Source organism: Trachurus trachurus, assembly GCF_905171665.1.
Source record: "Trachurus trachurus genome assembly, chromosome: 3".
Taxonomy (NCBI): Eukaryota; Metazoa; Chordata; class Actinopteri; order Carangiformes; family Carangidae; genus Trachurus; species Trachurus trachurus.
Window position 1 is genome coordinate 38659949 of NC_139893.1, and position 19118 is coordinate 38679066.

General features: G+C 40.8%; 1 protein-coding gene across 1 annotated transcript in view; it reads left to right on the top strand.

Moving 5' to 3' along the window:
* LOC311005198 (mothers against decapentaplegic homolog 3) overlaps positions 1-6008 on the top strand; it is a 28323-nt gene extending 22315 nt beyond the window's left edge. Inside the window, exons 6-8 of the mRNA XM_083997551.1 lie at positions 55-192; positions 1444-1588; positions 3409-6008. Coding sequence (XP_083853677.1) covers positions 55-192; positions 1444-1588; positions 3409-3532 — 407 coding nt within the window. The 3' untranslated portion in view covers positions 3533-6008. The remainder of the gene's footprint in view (positions 1-54; positions 193-1443; positions 1589-3408) is intronic.
* The last annotated feature ends 13110 nt before the right edge of the window (positions 6009-19118 follow it).

Below are 19118 nucleotides of genomic sequence, written 5' to 3' on the forward strand. Positions count from 1 at the left end.
ATTATATGAGCTTTATCTGAGAAGGTTGTTGTGTCTTTGTGTGTTTTCCTCCAGGCCGTGGTGTGCGGCTGTATTACATCGGAGGAGAAGTATTTGCGGAGTGTCTCAGCGACAGCGCCATCTTCGTCCAGAGCCCCAACTGTAACCAGCGCTACGGCTGGCACCCTGCCACGGTCTGCAAGATCCCTCCAGGTGTGTGTGGAGCTAACTGAGACAGAGAAGGAGAGGGATCAGGACAGAGAGACGTACAAATGCGAAGAGAGGAGAGAACAGAGAGCGGGATGAACGGCACGAAGCAGAGACGAGGGGGGAGGGAGGTCGGTGGGAAAACAAAAAAACAGAAGGGCGAAACTGGAAAGGGAGAGAAGATGTGGTGCTGGAGGAGGAGGAGAGAGTGGTCCACTAATCACGAGGTTGGCGGTTTGATCCTCAGCTACTTGGGTGTCTGTTAATGATGAAGTGGTACCAACTGTAAATGCTCACTTACCTCAAATGTTGAGGCCAACATACACAAAATCAGATTTGTTTTGCAGATGCCTTTATTGACCTTTCTCCTTATGTGTTCTATAAAAACGTCCAGTGTGAAGTTGCGTCGTCCCCGGCCTCCACAGCTGGGTGTAGTCGTCCATGGTGAGGGGAAAAATAAAAATCTGGAGACAACTAGTAGAGGCTGCAGTGGTGGTGATGGCTTGCTGCTGCCAAAGTCCTCCAGTTTGAGCAACTCTCCGTGTCTGTGGCAAAACTGACAACATTTATTAGTAGCGAGCCAAGCTGTGATTCATCTACGTTAAGTTAATTTAAAATGGGTGATTGAGAGCAGCTTTACTGCGCCTGTATCATCGCAACTGTGATCAACAGAGGCCACATCTAGGCTGCACCAGTCCAGCGCTGTCCTCTGGAGCTCAAGTGGATTTCAGGCAGTTTTTTTTTTATATGTGTTGAAGTCTGTCTGCTTTTACTGTACGATTTGAAAAGACTTCCCTGAATGCAACACATTTACATCTGAATGGAGAGTTGTTGTCAGGGCAAACGTGTGGACCTTTCAGGCTGGCACTCACACCTCTTTCATTCAGTTCAGTCACATTTTGGAAAAGTGCCAGCACATTAAACCTAGAACTCACTGCAGTCTTATTAGATCTGACCATAGTTAGTCTTAATTAAATGTCCTTAAGTTAATGCAATGGTTTCACAAGGTTTAATACACAGATTAAATTAGATTCATCCACATCATATTTTCCTGCTTTAGATAACTTTTATTACATTATTAGTATGAGCTGTGCTTAAAACACTGTGATCAGCTGATTTAACAACATCAGAGAGAGTCCTCTCAGGTCAGATCTCTAAATCAATTGTGAGGAGCTAAAAACTTTACGACTACTCTCTATAAAAACAGAAGGAGATAGTAAAAGTGTCTTGGTTTGACCAGTCTGATGTTTCCTCCAGGATGTAACCTGAAGATCTTCAACAACCAAGAGTTTGCTGCTCTGCTGGCCCAGTCAGTCAACCAGGGCTTCGAGGCTGTTTACCAGCTCACCAGGATGTGCACTATCCGCATGAGCTTCGTCAAGGGCTGGGGAGCAGAGTACAGGTAAGCTGCAGCGACAGAACCACTCATCCATCTCCATAACGGTAAACCTCAACCACTACAGAGCTGAACTGCTTAAGAGAAGATAAAACCCGTAATCAAGTTGTCAGCGGCGTTACGAGTGCTGAAGATCAAGTCCTTAGCAAGCCCATATGTAAACACAGACAATAGAAACAAACAGACTGTGAATCATATCCCAGAATCCAGCAGTCCCCCGCTCCCAGGCATCTGCTCACACTCTGCTGAATCCGGTGGATGACGCTGCCGAGCCCTCATCAATAGAAACAGGCACCAGTTGGCACGCCAGACTATTTTTAAACAAACACACATGTACTGTGTCAAAAAAAAAAAAAAAAAAAGATGTCAGACTTTCCCTCTTCCGTCCCCTCCCTGTTTTCCACCCAGTCTGACTCACTGATAGTAAGAGAGGAGGAGACGGAACAAAGGGGAGCAGATGATTGGACGAAGGCCGGCTCTGCACAGGAGGTTTCCACAGCGAGGAAACCTTTGTTCAGCCCCGTCCACACCAAACACTGACATGTAGATACACTCCAAAACAGGATTCAGGCTATGGAGCAGCCATGCCCTGCTTCTCCTCCACCTCCACCCACTCCTTCTCTCTGTCTCTCTCCTCACTGACTGTGTCAGCAGCAGCTGTGTCCGGAGGCATTATTCCCTCAGGTTGTCCCTCCGCCCCCCCTTTTCATTTTTTTTTGTTATTTTCATCCACACGACTGAAGTGAGATGATTTTGGTCGAAGGTCAGTGAAGTCAGAGAGTCAGTGTGACCTCACAAAACATGTTCTTGGAAACTTGGAAACTGTTTGGCAGAGGCAGACAACAACAAGGCAGTAACTCAGGTTTAATTTATGAGAGCAGATACATGGAAAAATGAACCAAGAACCTTCTTCAGATAAACAAGAGGGGGAACAAGATGGATTTCTACATGCAAAATACATTTTTATCTATTGCTGGCACTGATTGTTGTTGTTTGGTTTAGTTCCACAAACATCCCTCTCGTCTCCTGCTGCTGCCTGAATCCCACTCAACTCTGGTGTCAAACTTGATTTGCCAGAAAAAATCACAAAGGAGTGAAAGCACAGAGACAGAGAACAGGGTTATCACTGGGTGTTTTTGGAAATGTGACCTTTCTTATTCGAAGAGCTGTCACTTAACTCCACTTAACCTCATACATCATATTACTTTGAATGGCCTCTCCTCTCCTCTGTGAGAAAAGCACTAACAGTTTTTGGATGAAGTCTGTAGGGAATCAGTGAAGAGCCAAAGGATACGGAGATCAAAGGGCTGAATGTCTGGAAAAGTTTGTTTTTTTAAATGCTGCCTCTTCTAAAGTGATTCTTTTTCAAAAAATCAAGAACAAAAGAAACAAATTAAAAATTCAAACCATGTGCTACAAGTGGAACATCACATCCGATGGTTTCCTCTGAGGTTTAAAGACAAAAGTGACAAAAGCTTAAGAAACTAAACATCTTCCTTTCAGTTGCAGAATGATTCCTATGAAGGCATCACTTGATCTCTAGAAGGACGTAGGTAGCAGACTGAGTCTGAGTCAGTTCAGCCCATCACCATATAACATCAATTATAGATTAGATTTTAGGTTTCCTACTCTCAATGAAAACACTGACATGAAATTCTGTCTAACTCAGAAATCTGCATTCATCTGTGTTGTGTGTTTTTTTGAAGTTGCTGAATTGAAGATAACATAGTTTGACTTTGCTGAAACTTGTGAGTGAAGTGACCTGCTCCTGTCCTCTCCATGGCTCTGTGTGTGTACTTACCTGTCTCTCCCTCTGTCCCTCCCAGGAGACAGACGGTGACCAGCACCCCCTGCTGGATCGAGCTGCACCTGAACGGCCCCCTGCAGTGGCTGGACAAGGTGCTCACACAGATGGGCTCCCCCAGCATCCGCTGCTCCAGCGTCTCTTAGGGAAACCCTTCAGCCATCCACGTCCTGTACAACACATCTCCTGTCAGTGACTAAAAACACACAGACTTCATGCAGACAAGAATGGCTACACCAGTACAGAAAGATGATGAGCCCCCCCCCCCTCTCCCTCATTCAGCCAAGCCTCAATCTGTAACAGAGTCCTTCCTCCCCACCAGCTGACAGTAGCACTTTTTATATTCATGTTGTTTGTGGCAAAAGGGGACAAGTGCATTAAAGCCGTACCATGTTAGTATGATCTCACATTTTGTCCAGAATTATTTTGATGGCAATATTTTTCTTTGGCATCAACCTGCCAGAAAATCTGTAGAAATGGGATTATTATTATTATTATTATTATTATTATTATATTATTATTATTAAGAGAAATGTGTTCTCTTTGCGCTTTTGTTGAAATTTCATTTCCATGATTTTACATTTTTGTACAGACGTAAAAGTGAACCATGGATTTCAAAATGAATTTAATTTTTTTAAGCATTAATACCAATTTTGTAAAGCATATACAAGATAACGTTGAATGCATTTCACTTGATTTTGTTTTTGTATCTGGGCATTTGATAGGTTATGAAGACATTGGAAATGGTTAACCATCACTTGTAAACACTGTGTGAAGGATTATACTGTAGCCTAGGACAAATATTTGCTTAGGGTTTCATACTGTCATTTTTGCGCCCTGTTTAGTCTAATAAGCAAACAACAGGATGTTTAACTACACCTGTAAGTTTCAGGAAGAAACTCATTCTAAAGTAAGAAATGTATTCAACTATAGACTCAACATTTTCCCTCTGATCAATTATTCACTTAATTGAACCGTGCGCCAAATTAATCTGACAATGCAGTCTGATGCTTCAGGATACATTAGAGCAGACAGGACTTCCAACTATTGAAACCCGTATCTGAGAGCTTGACAGAGATATTCATCACATGTCATCAGGAAGATGATGCACTTTTGTAAAATGTTAATATTCTTTGAGGAAACATCCAACCACAGTTGTAGTTTATAGCTTCATTAGTGCTTTCCAGGCGGCGATGTGAAATACAGCCAGCGTTCATTTCAGGAAGCTTTGCCAATATGCAAAATGTTTGTTTGCAGCTTTGTATTGTTTAGTAGAAAGTACATAACAGGCATTTATACCGAACTTGAAAACGTTTCACATACTGTACTGTTCCACAAACTTTCAGTGAAATTACACATTGAACATGCAAGATGTAGTGTAGGCACGTAGGAATACTTGTGTATGTGATAGGAATATTCCACAGAAAGAGAGCAGCAAGATGCCTTTGCTTTTTTTTTAATCTTTCATTTTCTCTCTCAGCAGTCCATGACATTGGTCTTATTCTTAACCATCAGTAATATTGACTTTTTGCACACTCAGGACTGTAAAAGAAAAAACAGCAGAATTATGTACAGAAAGCAGTGAAATGACAGATGCACGACTCTTGAGGCTTTAAAGTCTATTTTGCTACCGATTATTTTTGTAGGACAATAAGGAGACGGCGTGTTGACGACTTTGTCCTCTTCCAAGTATTTTTGCATGACATGACAGAAAATACTGCCGGCAGGTCTGGGGACATGAACCTTGTATTTTTCTACCTGTGAAGACGAGGCGGTTTCAGAACAAAGCACAGCTTTTTACAAAGGGAAACGTTTTAGATAGAGGCATGTAAATAACAGTAGCTCCTCATATTCTAATGTCCTCATTTTTGTAGGTCTATGTACATGTAGTACATACATGTGTTATTATATGACCATTAACCTTTATAATGTTGATGGTTCTGGAAGCAGGAGAAGAAAAATAAGAAAAATGTGTAGGTTGGGAAAAGCTATTGGTGAAGTAGAAAAACATAGTCTTAGCATTGGTCCCATTTGCTTCCAGCCACCCACTCTGGTGGAAGTGGATCGATTTCCTTCTGGTTCCATAACACTAGACAAAGACACAGTGGGTGAACATGGAGAATATTTTGATTCTTTTTTACAATACTTATTTACATTAACCCAGCATTTGATGTTAACATCAGCCCAGTGGTGCTAATCTTTAACATTTTAGGGACTCAACAGAACAGCAAAGCCATGAGATTGAACTTTTACTTAAAGCTGGTAGATTTTGATGAACCTTCAAACTATAAGCGTATTGTTTCAGAACCAGTAGCATCTACCAATCTGAGACAAGACGGCTCTTTGTAGAGCTCCTAGTGTCCTCGAACACAGCAGTCCTGATCCTAATGGGCTTTTGAACCCCATAGCCAATGTAATTACCCAGTAGGGAATATTTTGCAAGCAAATTTGTCATTTTTATACACTCCTCAACTTATAGTGCTTGTGTTTTTTCCCCTTTGTTTAAATTTTTCACTGTAATCAATATTAGTTGTGATTTCTGCTATTGTGCTCTGAATTGGTCTTTTTAGATGTCTTGTAAAAAAAAATATACCCTTTTATTTTTCTCTGCCTATAAAGGTTGATGTGATGCTTTATATTTTTTTTGTTTATAATTGTTGGTCTATGAATAAAATATATATCTTGTGGTGAAATCTGGGGTCAAGGTGCAAAGCGAGACGGGTTGTACGAATCCTAAATGTTAAAACACATCTTTATTTCAGGAACTGTCAAAGTTTGTTCTTTCATTCTGTCACTTCAGTTCACTTTGTGGTGGAATAATTCAACATCCAAACTGTGCTAACTAGACTTTATAACTAGTTCTCCTCGTACAACGTGTTCCTATAATACAAGGCCTCAGGTTCTCAGCTCCTCTTGTCTGTTTCCTTTCTGTAGTTTGGGGATTTCCTCGTGTGCGGTAAATAATTTGGAACCGTCCTCAGAAACAGACAGAAACCATAATTACAGACCCACACAGCACAGCAGACACTCTTGTTTCTCCACTCACTGCTATATGCTACAAGCTAATACAAACCTAAACCACCCCTGCTGTCTCGGGGCACGGCTTTGAACGTGAATGTGTGCTTTGTTCTGATGCCCGAGAGGTAAAGAGGAGAGAGCGACCCGGAGGCACTTCAAAAACCACTTCACTGTGGTGACAAATAGTTTTAGGTGCATGAGAAAATCTATTGTTGAAGTGAGAGGTGCGGCAGGACCAAAGCCAAACGTCTGCAACGGTGCAGTGGCAAAGCCGTCCATCATGATTCCAATGTATAATCTTATACATGAGACAGCTGGAGGCCTCGGTGTCTCCTCTGTGGTGAATGCTTCAGTGTTTGTTGCCATCCCAGTGTGTCTGTCCTGTCGGTCGAGCTGCCTGAGCTTCATTCCAGACAACGTAAGCATTTAATAATTAACTCTAGTTTCCTGGAGAGTCAAACCCAGGCCACCATGAATCATTGATTAAGACTGTGAGCGCATGTGCACACGCACAACAGAGTCTGATGCAATCTGAACTGGCCCCTAATACAAAACAAACGAGCAGCTCGCAGTTATGAATTTCTCAATTATTTATTCAACAGTGGTACATCAGCCTGTGTAACAGTGACACTGTCAAGACGTCAGGCTGAGCTGGAGGCAACGTCTGCACACGTTTAGTTTTTGTTTGATGAGGAAAACAGACAACATTTGGAAGCTTTAAAGGGATAGTTCACCCAAAATTAAAATTTCACTCACCCTCATGTCGACTAAGAGCTGTGAGAATTTTCAGAGTCCTCCGTTCCTTCTCTGAGTTACCTCCATGCTGCTCGTCTGTAATGTCCCTCTGGTATTGATGCCCCGACATGAGAAATTGTTCCACCGGTCAGTGCAAATCTCGCGTGATTTGCACTGTCACAGGAAGGGCAGTGAACTGAGACACTGAGAGCTTCCGCTACAAACAAGCTTAAAATATAGACTTTTTTTTTTTTTCGGAACAATTTCTCATGTTGGGGCTTCAATACAAGAGGGACATTACAGACGAGCAGTATGGAGGTATTTGGATGTTTTTTGGTGTGTCTTTTTGGACGAAGAAAGTTGGTATCCATTCACAACCATTATATGGACAAATACTGCTGCGCGGACCCCCCCGTAACTCAGAGAAGGCACGGAGGACTCTGAAAATTCTCACAGCTCTTAGTCGACATGAGGGTGAGTAAATAATGAGGGAAATTTGAATTTTGGGTGAACTATCACTTTAATACGGTATTTGCCTGAAGAACGAAAAAGAATCCAGACTCAAAACAAATGCTGATAGATGACTTTTTTAAGCATAAGTAACTGACGTCTAATCAATAATTAAAGGATTAATCCACAAACTTTCAGCTCTACAGGTGCTAGTGAATGACTTTTACAGCATACACAGTGTACAGTGCATAACTAAATGAATGAATAAATACATAAATGCAGTATACAGTATGATAGTTAGAACATATCATATCAAATGCATTAAAATAAATGATGTTTTTATTAAAAAATAATGATGTTTACAGTTCAGACAGATTAGATGATACCACATCACTGACACAGCTTCTTTGACCTCTGAAAGTCACTGCATATAGAAAAGATGCAGGTGACAGGTGGAGTAAAGAGTGGAGGGCAGCAGAGTGGGCTCTGTGTCCAGCTTAACAAATCATACATCACAACTCTAAACTCATTTGAACACCTCTCCCACTGTGTTACTGTAATAGCACCAAGTCAGCAGCAGGCTTCTTCTTATTGATCTCTTTTAGCTCAATACTGCCATCTACTGGCTGCAGGGACTATACAAGAAGCCCAGTTTCATGTTGTGATGCCTCCAAACACTCATTAACATACTTACTTAATTTAATTTGAGTTTTTGTTTTTTGTAAACAGTGGATGCAGAGGCAGTGATGCAACCAAGGATCTTAGAGCCTCAGACCAACAGAGCGGTAGAATCAAGACTCACCTCTCACTTCTCTATACATGAAGTTTCCCAGCTTCAGTCGTCCTGATGACATGACCTTCCTATTCCTACTTAGTGTTCAGATGAGTGAAAGTGACAGAGGTAGAACAGCCAATAAACATACTACATGTTGTGTATAAGCATCAAGTCAGAGCATGTCCTTCTAGTGTTAAATAGAAACTTGAGTCATTCATGTTCTAGTCAAATATGAAAGGACAGTGTATTTATTAAAGGCACATTTCCAATACTGACAACAGGCGGTACCTTGCATAACAACAAAACAGCACATAATGGGACAACATAATGATGATACAATATACGTAGATCAATACATACTAATGGGGAGCAGATCCAGTGACTGCACACATATTGAACTCAGAGATTATTAAACACAACAGGCTCATACATTACTGCGACAATAGACAGCGTCTCCTGCTTTTGTTACACATTTATTTTATTTTATTTTTTTATTTAAACCTTTATTTTAACCTGTTGAGGTTTCCCAGTTGAAGAATATTCCATGAATTTGGAACATCAAAAGAAAAGGATGATTTACCAAGCTCTGAATGTATAAACGGGACCTTAAGAGAAATCAAACTACTGGAACCAGTTGAAAGATCCAGAGCGCTATATTCTAATAGGAATGAAATGTATGGGTGCTGTAAAATAAACAAATAGCAGTGTTTCATGCGTCTGTCAGAGAGGGAGCACCAGCCAACTTTTTTATAGGATGCAATGATGGGTGTCACATCTATCCCCAGTAATACATCTGAGAGCAGAGTGATAAATGGAGTCCAGAGGTTTGAGGGTTGCAGCTGCTTGATGCTGCTTGATGCATTGATGCAACACTTAAATTATTATCAGGAATTATCATCACAAGCCAGTGATGAGTGTGTGTCGGGCCACACGATCACAGCTAATAGTGATCAAGTGAACACGACGGTTTGAAAGCAACACACACAGAGAAGGACTGATCTGACTTGGTGCTGACAAGTGGACACAAATATGAACAGATGAGAGGAGTCAGCTCTGCCTCCATGTGAAGGTCACGGTGGAGCAGGCGTTGGCACGGGAACATTTGTTGGTCAACAAATCCATCTTTGCAAAGGTCGCCATTTGTTTCATGGCATTCTCTCTCTAATATCTAACATCTTCTTTCTCTCTCTCTTCCTGCTCTCTGTTTACTTCTCTGGGCTTAGTTATGTTCTTGAGGTTCTTGTTATTCATTTGATATCCTTTTGTATGTGCATGTGGAGCGATACAACCCTACATATGTAATTAGTGGTACATGGTAACATTTTTCTCCAAGTTTTTGGTTTTATAAAATATGTACCATTGCTTCGAGATCTCTGTTTCCTGTTACTTTGGTGACATCGGATGGATTTTTTGCCTTATTTTTCTTGTCTATCACCTGATATGAACGTATTAAGATGCCTCTGGTACTGATCACATGACTGTATGATGTGTCACGTTAGCCTACTGTTGCCATAGCATGCTTGTGCACATATTTTTTCGATTTTTTTCTTATTTTTCCTTTTCCTTGTTGAATATTTACTATGGAATGTTTTGAATATTGTGCATTCAAGATGTCTGACCTGATTGATCATGTGACCCAAGAGTATATTAGAGGCTCGCTTTCTTCACCTGTGTTAGTCTGAGGAAGGGCACTTGAGCCCAAAACGTTATTCCCTTTGGGTGATAATAAATTATTTATTGCTCGGGAGCTTTTTGCTGGTGTGCGGATTTTTCCTTTTTCATCATTGACCTTTTTTTGTCCAGCACCCAGCGTTAGGTTTTTGAGATGTGCGTGCTTTTTCTGTGCTTTCAATACTTGAGGAAAGCCTGTCATTGGTCGGCTGCGGCTCCGTCTCCCATGGCGGAGGAAAGCGCAGACTGCAGCGTTATCACCACAGACCTTTAGCACCTCTGCGGGTGTGGATGTGTTACAGCTGTCTCTGGACAGCAGCAGGTACCCGGCCCCGGCGTGCCAAACCAAGATGGGCGCTCACTTCTCCAACCGGCTGCTGTTGGCCCTGTGCCTGCATGTCACACACTCACACACACATACACACACATACACAGCAGCAGCAGCAGCAGCAGCAGCAGCCAGCCGCTGTGCAAGCCAGCACTCATCCCCTCGCTGCTGTCAGCTGCAGCACTCGTGCAGGAGAGGAAACTGTCACTGTGTCTCAGCTGAGAAGACATTTTTCTTCAGACATACATTCATTCATAAGCACCTGGCAAACACTTATGTTCAGTGCAAAAAAAAAAACAAGCATAGAGAATGTCTAAAAGAAAGCTGGCTGTTTGGTGCAGCGGGGAACAAGCAAAAGAGTTTTATTTTACCCCTCAGAGCTATTTCCTGCTCCCAGTATGGTCTCTGCTCCCCTCCCCACCAGATGCAAACACTCACAGGCTCATAGCTAACTTCAGTGTGTGTAGGGAAGGTGATAGTAGTAAAGATCCAAAGAAGGGCATGTTAACATTAAACCCCAAAGAAGAGGGGGAAAAGTACAATCAAAGGAGCGATGGAGAGAGTGAGAAAGAAAAGAGGCAGTGAGGGAAACATATTTACTGACATCCATGGGCTGTCACCACTCTGATTAATGGTGGTTGGAATCCCTGCCTGGTGAAAAGGTGTTGTTGGGGTGTAGAGAAAGCCCAGGCGTTGACCCAGAACTAATAGCATTCGACTTGAACAAGCTGTCCAACCTGAGAGAGTGGGCTTCGCTGCACCGGGCAGGGGGGAAAAAAAGAAAAAAAAGTAGGAAATAAGAAAAGTTAGAAATGGGAAACGAACGGGAGAAGGTGTGTGGGTTCACATCACGACCTTTGGACTTTGAGCACCTGGCCTGACTCCACTCTGTGTTCAAAATCACTTTGTCCACTCATTAACTATTCTCCACATGGAATAGTTTAATGCCCATGGTGAGCACTAACTTTCAGATACTTATGAATCAATCATTCAGCACCATCACTGATGTGCGTGGTGTCACAACTGGAACCGACACATCCTTGAAAACCTGTGGAAGGATTTACATTATTATTTGAATGTGTTTATTTGACCTTTTTGTTTTGCGTTGCAGTCATCAAAAATGGAATATGGACTAACACATCTGAAAGTGGAGTTCTGTGACTGAGTCTGATTATTCCTGTAATCAGCAGCATGAGTTTGATATGGTGGATGGATGGAGGCCTGGCTGCTACCTGAATGAAGTGCAGGGTAAGTAACAGTCAAGCAGAGTAGCCTATGCATAACTTTGTGTAGGTCAGAGACTGATTCTTAAAAAAAAAAAAAAAAGACCAGATTTTGGACCGGAGTTCATAAAAACAAGAAAGAAAGAAAGAAAGAAAGAAAGAAAGAAAGAAAGAAAGAAAGAAAGAAAGAAAGAAAGAAAGAAAGAAAGAAAGAAAGAAAGTTTACTTTATTTGTCACATACACAAGTCACAGAGTAACATGCAGTGAAATGTTTCCTGGTTGCTCCTAGACTGGCCATATAAGTAAAAAAAAAGAGAGAAATGTATAAATAAGAAAGAAAGAAAGAAAGAAAGAAAGAAAGAAAGAAAGAAAGAAAGAAAGAAAGAAAGAAAGAAAGAAAGAAAGAAATGCATGTGGTATATATGTTTTATTGATACGGATATAGATAGATAGATAGATAGATAGATAGATAGATAGATAGATAGATAGATAGATAGATAGATAGATAGATAGATAGATAGATAGATAGATAGATAGATAGATAGATAGATAGATAGATAGATAGATAGATAGATATTGATATGTATATATATGATATTTATGTAGTAGATATATAAACCATAATGAGTAGAAAAGGGGGGAAGTTTTTTAAAAAGTGCATATTTCTTCCCACTCCTTTTTCGAACTTGTGCATATTATGATTTGATGATACTTTTATTATTTTTATATATATATATATATATATATGCAGTATATATACGTATATATTTCATTTGACCTACGTTCGAAATTAAATTCAAATTCAAGACAGAAAGAAGCCCCTGAAGGAAGAGTCCAGAGACTCCTCAGAGTTTCCATGTTGATCTACTTGTTGATGTCCCAGCAGTGGGAGCTCAGCGTCTCCATGCACACAGGTCACAACACAACATAATCACCTCCAGCTCCTGCTCACGTTTCCTACAAAACACCACACACACACATACACACACACAAAAAAAAGGGTCCTGCCTCAGACATTCTGCAGCGTATCTGCCAGGAGCATCATCCTGCCGTGGTTGTTTTGGCTGAGGGCAACAGCAAGCCCAACAGCTGGGACATAATGAAGCTGTGAGGCACTTGTTCTCCCATCATGTCGTGCCAGCCCCTGTTTCTTCCACCAGATGTTCCATGTTTTCCCTCCAAGAGGCTCCGCTGCCAAACTGGGGAGGATGGCTATCAGAGTGGGAAGCAGCGAGCTCCACAGTCGATTCATGATTATAGGGTGAGAGCTGGGTTAATTGCTTGTTTCGTGTTCATTGGACGAGGCCCTGTCACCTGGTTGTCATCTTCTGTGTAGCTGGGAAAAATCTGTTTGACAGTAACTAGAGCTGCTGTTGCCAGTCCCGCTGGTCTGGAGTCAGTTGGGAGTAGATAAAGATGATGTTATTGATTATTTCTCAAAGATCAGTATGGCTGATCTTTTACATAATCAAGTTGTTTGACATGAAAATGTGTCATCGTGTGTCCTCAAAGAGGCGTCTCAGCTGGCACCGGGACAGGATGGGACATTTTAAACAACAGCCTGAGAGTTAGTGGACTGACTTACAGTGGGTAGACAGAGTAGGACATGAATGTGACAGTTCTGATCATCTTTTCTTATTCAACTCAGGGGGATCAGCACCTGACAGCCACATTCCCAACTGTCACTATGTTATGAAGGGATTTTTTTTGGAATAACAGCCTGAAAATCACAGGTCTACCTGAGGTTTCCTGCTTTATTTTGAAAATCCTGTCTTCTTAACACTCTTGTGTTTCCTGCCTGCAACATGTTGCACCTGTGTCTCATTGTCCTCCTGGTCCACTCACCGGCCCCAGTTCTTCTTGTCCTCCTCACCAGTCTGTCCCTCCAGTGTCCTCCAGTTTTTACTCCATACACCGTCCCCAGTGAGTCCTTTGTGTTGTTTAGATTTCCTTTAGATGTTCTTATTGTTCTGTTTGGAGACCCTGTGTGTTGCTTTTTTGTGTTGTCTCGGACTTTGGCCTGTTGACATTCTGTTGAATCTGTTTGGGAACATTTTGCATCTGCCCCTTTCCCCCCCTATAAACTACCTTGCTTCATTTACCTGTGTTTAGGAGTCTGCATTTGGCTGCTCTCTTTCTACCCCAAAACGTGACAACAGAGATATTTCTCTCTCCTATTGAAAAGCAACATTAACCATGTTGTGATGGGGTTTTTTTTTTTTTTTTTTTGGAAGAGCAGGGTGAAGATGTCAGGACTTACCTGTTAAGGGTAGATGAGTGTCTAATCAATGTCTACTGCTCATTTCAACACCTAGAACATCTCTGTGGGGAAACAGATGGACAGATGGGTGGGGGTGGGGCTGATTGTTTTTCACTGTAACTCCCTCAGCTAAGTTCACAAAGTCCTCATTCTGATCAGATTCATGAAATTAACTTCATCACCAAATAGACTGTGAGTGTGTAGTCAGTGAATTAAAATGCTAAATCTGTGATGACTGTCTTTGATAAGTGATGTAAGTATGAAGTTATCATCAAAATGTATTAGTTTTTCAAATGGCTGCACTAATGTAAGATAAAATACTGTAAGTACTGTAAATCATAGTAAAAGTTAAAGGGAAACATAGAGTATCCATGAATGAAAAGCATTTATGAAGACCAGAATTCAGTTTTTGTAATTTGTTGTTCATTTACTGAATAAGTAGTCACTTTTTACAGTTAAATACGTTTTAGGCTACATGTTAAAGGTATTCAGAAAAGAAAATTGAATTTGAGCCCACTCTGGGTCTTAACATTAGTGTAATAACTCATCTATCAGACAATGTAGCCCAAACTTTGCGCAAAATTCTATTTTCGAGTAAATCCGGGATGAAAGTGTGGTATTTTTTTTCCGCATTGGATAATGCAGGTGCACGGATTATACGTCAGCCTGCTCACGATTCATCAGCCACTGATATTGGATCCGTCATCCGTCAATCAAACGTCTGAGACACACACACACACACACACACACACACACACACACACACACACACACACACACACACACACACACACACACACACACACACACACACACACACACACACACACACACACACACACACCGAGCTTGGTCTCGCCCCAAACATTGAATATCTCGCCCGCTCGATAACGACCAATCAAATTAGTTTTCCTTACTCGGGTAAACTTGTGCGGCAACTCGTGGAAACTCATAGAAGGAGGCGACAAACAGGACAAACGGCCTTTTCTGAACACCTTTAATATCAACACAGGCTCTGCAGTGCTTGTCAGCACCTTAGCTCTCTGTTTCCTTCGCTTCTCCTCACTGTATGTCCTCATGTTTTAGAGCCTCCAACAAAAAAGATCTGCAACATCCCCAATGTCTTCAAAAAAACTGATCAGAATAACTCAAAGATGTTCAGTTTGCAATCATATAAAATAGATAGATCATCCTCAGATTGCAGACACAGGAACAAACACATTTATGCAATTCTGTGTGAGAATTTATTCAAGTGATTGATTGATTATCAAAACACTTACAGATTAGTTTTCACTTGATCATGTGATTGACCATTGATCCATTGCTTGTTTCAGCTCCAGCTACATATTATCCTCTCTACTGAAGGTTCATTCAGAAGATTAAAGAAGTAAGCGATCCGGTGGTTTTGGCTAACTTCTTGTCAGCCAATGGAGTTAGCAGTCCCCGCCCTCGTCCCTACGTCACCACATTCACGCACATCCCTTGGCTGCACACACAGAGAGGACCGCCCCTTTATGCTGTTCTCTCTCCTCATTGGATAAAGGTTGTAGGATACAAGGAAAGTTTTCTCCTCGGCTCAGAGCAGAGCAGAGTGACTGACAGACCCGTGTTTCAGACCAAACACTCTATAGAAGTGATTGCTGTCGGAAGATAGAACTATTTAAGACTTCTGCTTTAATTCATTTTTGTCTCTATTTGGGTCAAATAACCAAGGCAACTTTTTTCATACAGCACCATTCAGACACTGTACTTTAATTTACTGTACAAAGGCATAGTAATACATTAAAACAACACATTAAAAACAATCTAAAATATGATTTAAAAGAAGTGGCAGACATTGAAACTAATATAAAAGCTGCTTCACCTTGTCTGATTTTGATTCTGGGAACAGTTAGTCTAGGGTTAGGGTTAGGGTTGCCCTGGGTGACTGCAGAGTCTGAATGCTTTGTAACATACAAGTTAATCAGAAATGTTTGAGGTCAAAGAGCACTCTGTGCTTTATAGACAGGTGGTAAGGTTTTACACAGTGGTACTGGATTGGTACTGTTGAGGAGTGCAGCTCTTATTTCCTTTCTCCTCTGAAGCATCATTACACTCAGTCAGACAGAAAGCGGTCGTTCTTGTAGCCTATAGTGTTTATGTGGTTGTCGAAATTTAAAGTCAGCTACATCATCAAGATTCATGGTTCTGATTTATTTTGATTAAAACTAATCATTTCAATTAGGAGAAGCAGTTGCCCAGATATTTTAACATGTGACCTCATATTGATTGAAATTGAAATTTGGGCTGGACATGCCCTGATCCTTCTCATACTGTCAAAACACCCAGATATAATGCAAACAGTGTTCTGTATCTGCATAGTCATGGTAAATGAAGTATTATGTTATAATGTTACTGCTGTAAATATTATGCTATTTGTCTTAATGTAATTTGCTACCTTTATTATAGGTCTCATTGCCATGCTCCATCCGGCAGGGGGACTGCCAATGGAAATTAGCCTATTGGCTATAATTGGGTGCATTTACATTTTATCTTTTTAAAATGTTCATTAATGTACACTGTCCCTCTCGAACAAATAAAGGAAAAAGAAAGAAAGAATGTGATGATGATACTCCATATACAATACAGTACTGTACAAGGAGGCGCATGTAGATGGAGTACAGAAGAGGAAGAACCAGTAAAGGCAGGCCAGCATTCCCTGGATGAACTAATGATGACATGACTTTTTCCGTCTTCTTAGGGCCTTTTGATCTAGAAAACCAGATGATCAATGAAATGTGACAGAATTGGGAAAGATTTCCATTACACAGTACCATGGAGATGTCTTGATATTATCAAGTATATTCCATTTACAATGACAGTAGAAAAAAACTCATGTCTGAAACAGCTGTAAACATTTGTTTCCTGTTTTTCCTTGATGGTTTAAAAGATGAATTAGTTGTTGTTTTAATGCCAGTTGATGTGTGATTGATTAGTCAGCCAGTCACTTGAGCACTGCAGTGAACTTTCTCCTTATTAAAGCCAACAGTTTTTAACTCAAAACTGTCATTTGTTTGGAAATGCTGATTACTTTTTAATTAGGGTTGACTCCCTCTGTGTGTATGTGTATGTCTGTGTGTATGTGTGTTCTATTGTGATGCATTTTCTGTTAATTACACCATCTAATCAACCCCTTGCTAGTGAAATCGTGTTGCAGGCTAACTGTATTAATTGAGACTAGATGTTTTCATATATGTAATTAATTTAAATCATGCAAGTTATGCTTCGCTCAGTTCCTGTTAAATTGAAGAGGGACATAGTTTCCTGTTTTCTTTTTGGGCAAATGAAGAAAACCTCTATGGGCTATCCTGTCACTGATCAATGCACATTTAGATGTTTAACATCTGGCAAGCCACTGGAAATTGGCTTCTATGGCAACATTGCGTTGCCATCATCCTCCCATCATTAGCTTTCACCATTGCCCCGGGGTTCATAATGTCGTTAGCTTACATAGAGATGCAGTAAAGCGATGTTACATGACGTTTCTCAACTCCTTTTATTGAAGTAGCCTGCCATGCAGCCTGCCTGTTCTATTCCATGGACACCACAGGGAAATAAGACATGATGAGAGCAGAGGCTTGATGACATGAGGTTTAAATTTTCTTGCGTCAAACATCATTTAATTTAGGGATTATTGGCAAATAAAAAGCTAGGAAGTACAGCCTTCTAGTCATGGTGCGAAATGGAACAGTTGGCCTAGACGAGGTTTTATAGATTTTCAGTTTCTATTTCACAGTCAGACCTCTGTCTGATATACTTCCTGCTCTCATCTGTACGTACAAGCTTTAACCCAGAAACTCAAAGTTGCGCCATTGCTGCACAAGTTTTAATCGAATGTGCAGTCAAAATGATTAGCCACAATGACTGAAATTATGTAGTTGTAATTACCAACAGATGGGAGGCTTTATTTGCACTTAAGGCGACTGTGTGCATGGGAAATGCAGTGTGAACAAGAATAATTAAGAAGTTAAAGTCATGTTTTTTCCAACTTGTGTTTAAATAATCAACACTATGATATAAATTTGTTTTAAATTAACTATATAGTTATATGAATGCGTTGCCAGGGGCAGCCATCACACGTAAGCCTTGAGGTTGTGATGGTGTGCTTTTATTTTTTTTTTACTTTGCTGTTAGTTTGTTGTTAGGAAAGCAGCAGTGCCTCATGCTGAGACATATCATGATACCTGAGGGCTTAGTGTGGAGACGGCAACTCAGACAATACTGTTGTATTTATATGTGTGTATACACAGTATGTACCGAAAAACAAAAAGTTACCATAACACTCATATGTGCTCATATGATTTCAAAGGAATGAAAATGCACATTTCCTTTGTACAATGTTGTGTTGACTTATTCTGACTTAATTCCACATTAACACCATAACATCGGTTCATTTCAGTCAGTCAAAAGTTAGTTTCCTCTTTATTAATAAAATGTGTGTTCTATTTTCAGTGAATATTTCATTAACACCAACGTTGATAATTCCCGTGCAGATTAACAGTAAATATCTCTGCTCCCTAAGGTCAGCGTCCATCAGAACTGAAGTGAAGTGAGTGACTGTTCTCATTCATTTGCACCATGACACGGACAAAATGTGCAGATCTGATGATGTGTCTGTAAATAATCAGCAGCATTCTTCATGGTTGGGTTGTTGTGAAACTTATGGACAGTTATGTACACTGGGGGATCCTTGATTTTTGATTTTTTTAAAACTTTTTTCTTTACATAAACAGAAAAAATTTGCCTCGTACTATGACAGACATTCATTCCTGAATCTGACTACAGCTGACTACTGACTACAGCTGCACTGAAACAGCTGGATGCTGCTGTTGCTGCCTTGCTCACATGAACTTTGTCATCACTAACGTACAGTATGTGCAACCACTGCTCTTTAAAGGGATAGTTCAACATTTTGCCAAATTTGCCTATTGCCATAATTCCTATATAGTCTTAGGAGTAGGTTCATCATTACCTTTAATTGTTAGTGCAAGCTGTTTTGAGACTGGTGGGGCAGAGACGCCAGCTGCTCAGCTAACGCAACGGAGGCACACGGTACTTTCATGTTTCCCTCATCAAACTAAATCCACAACCCAACACCACCAAAACGCTCTGGTGGACAAGTTGTGACCTGCACATTCACCACGCTATGAAATAATCATGTAACATTATGAGATTGAGTTGTTTTTGATGCAAATGCATAGCTGGAACTAAATTCCAGACATGGCTGCTGGG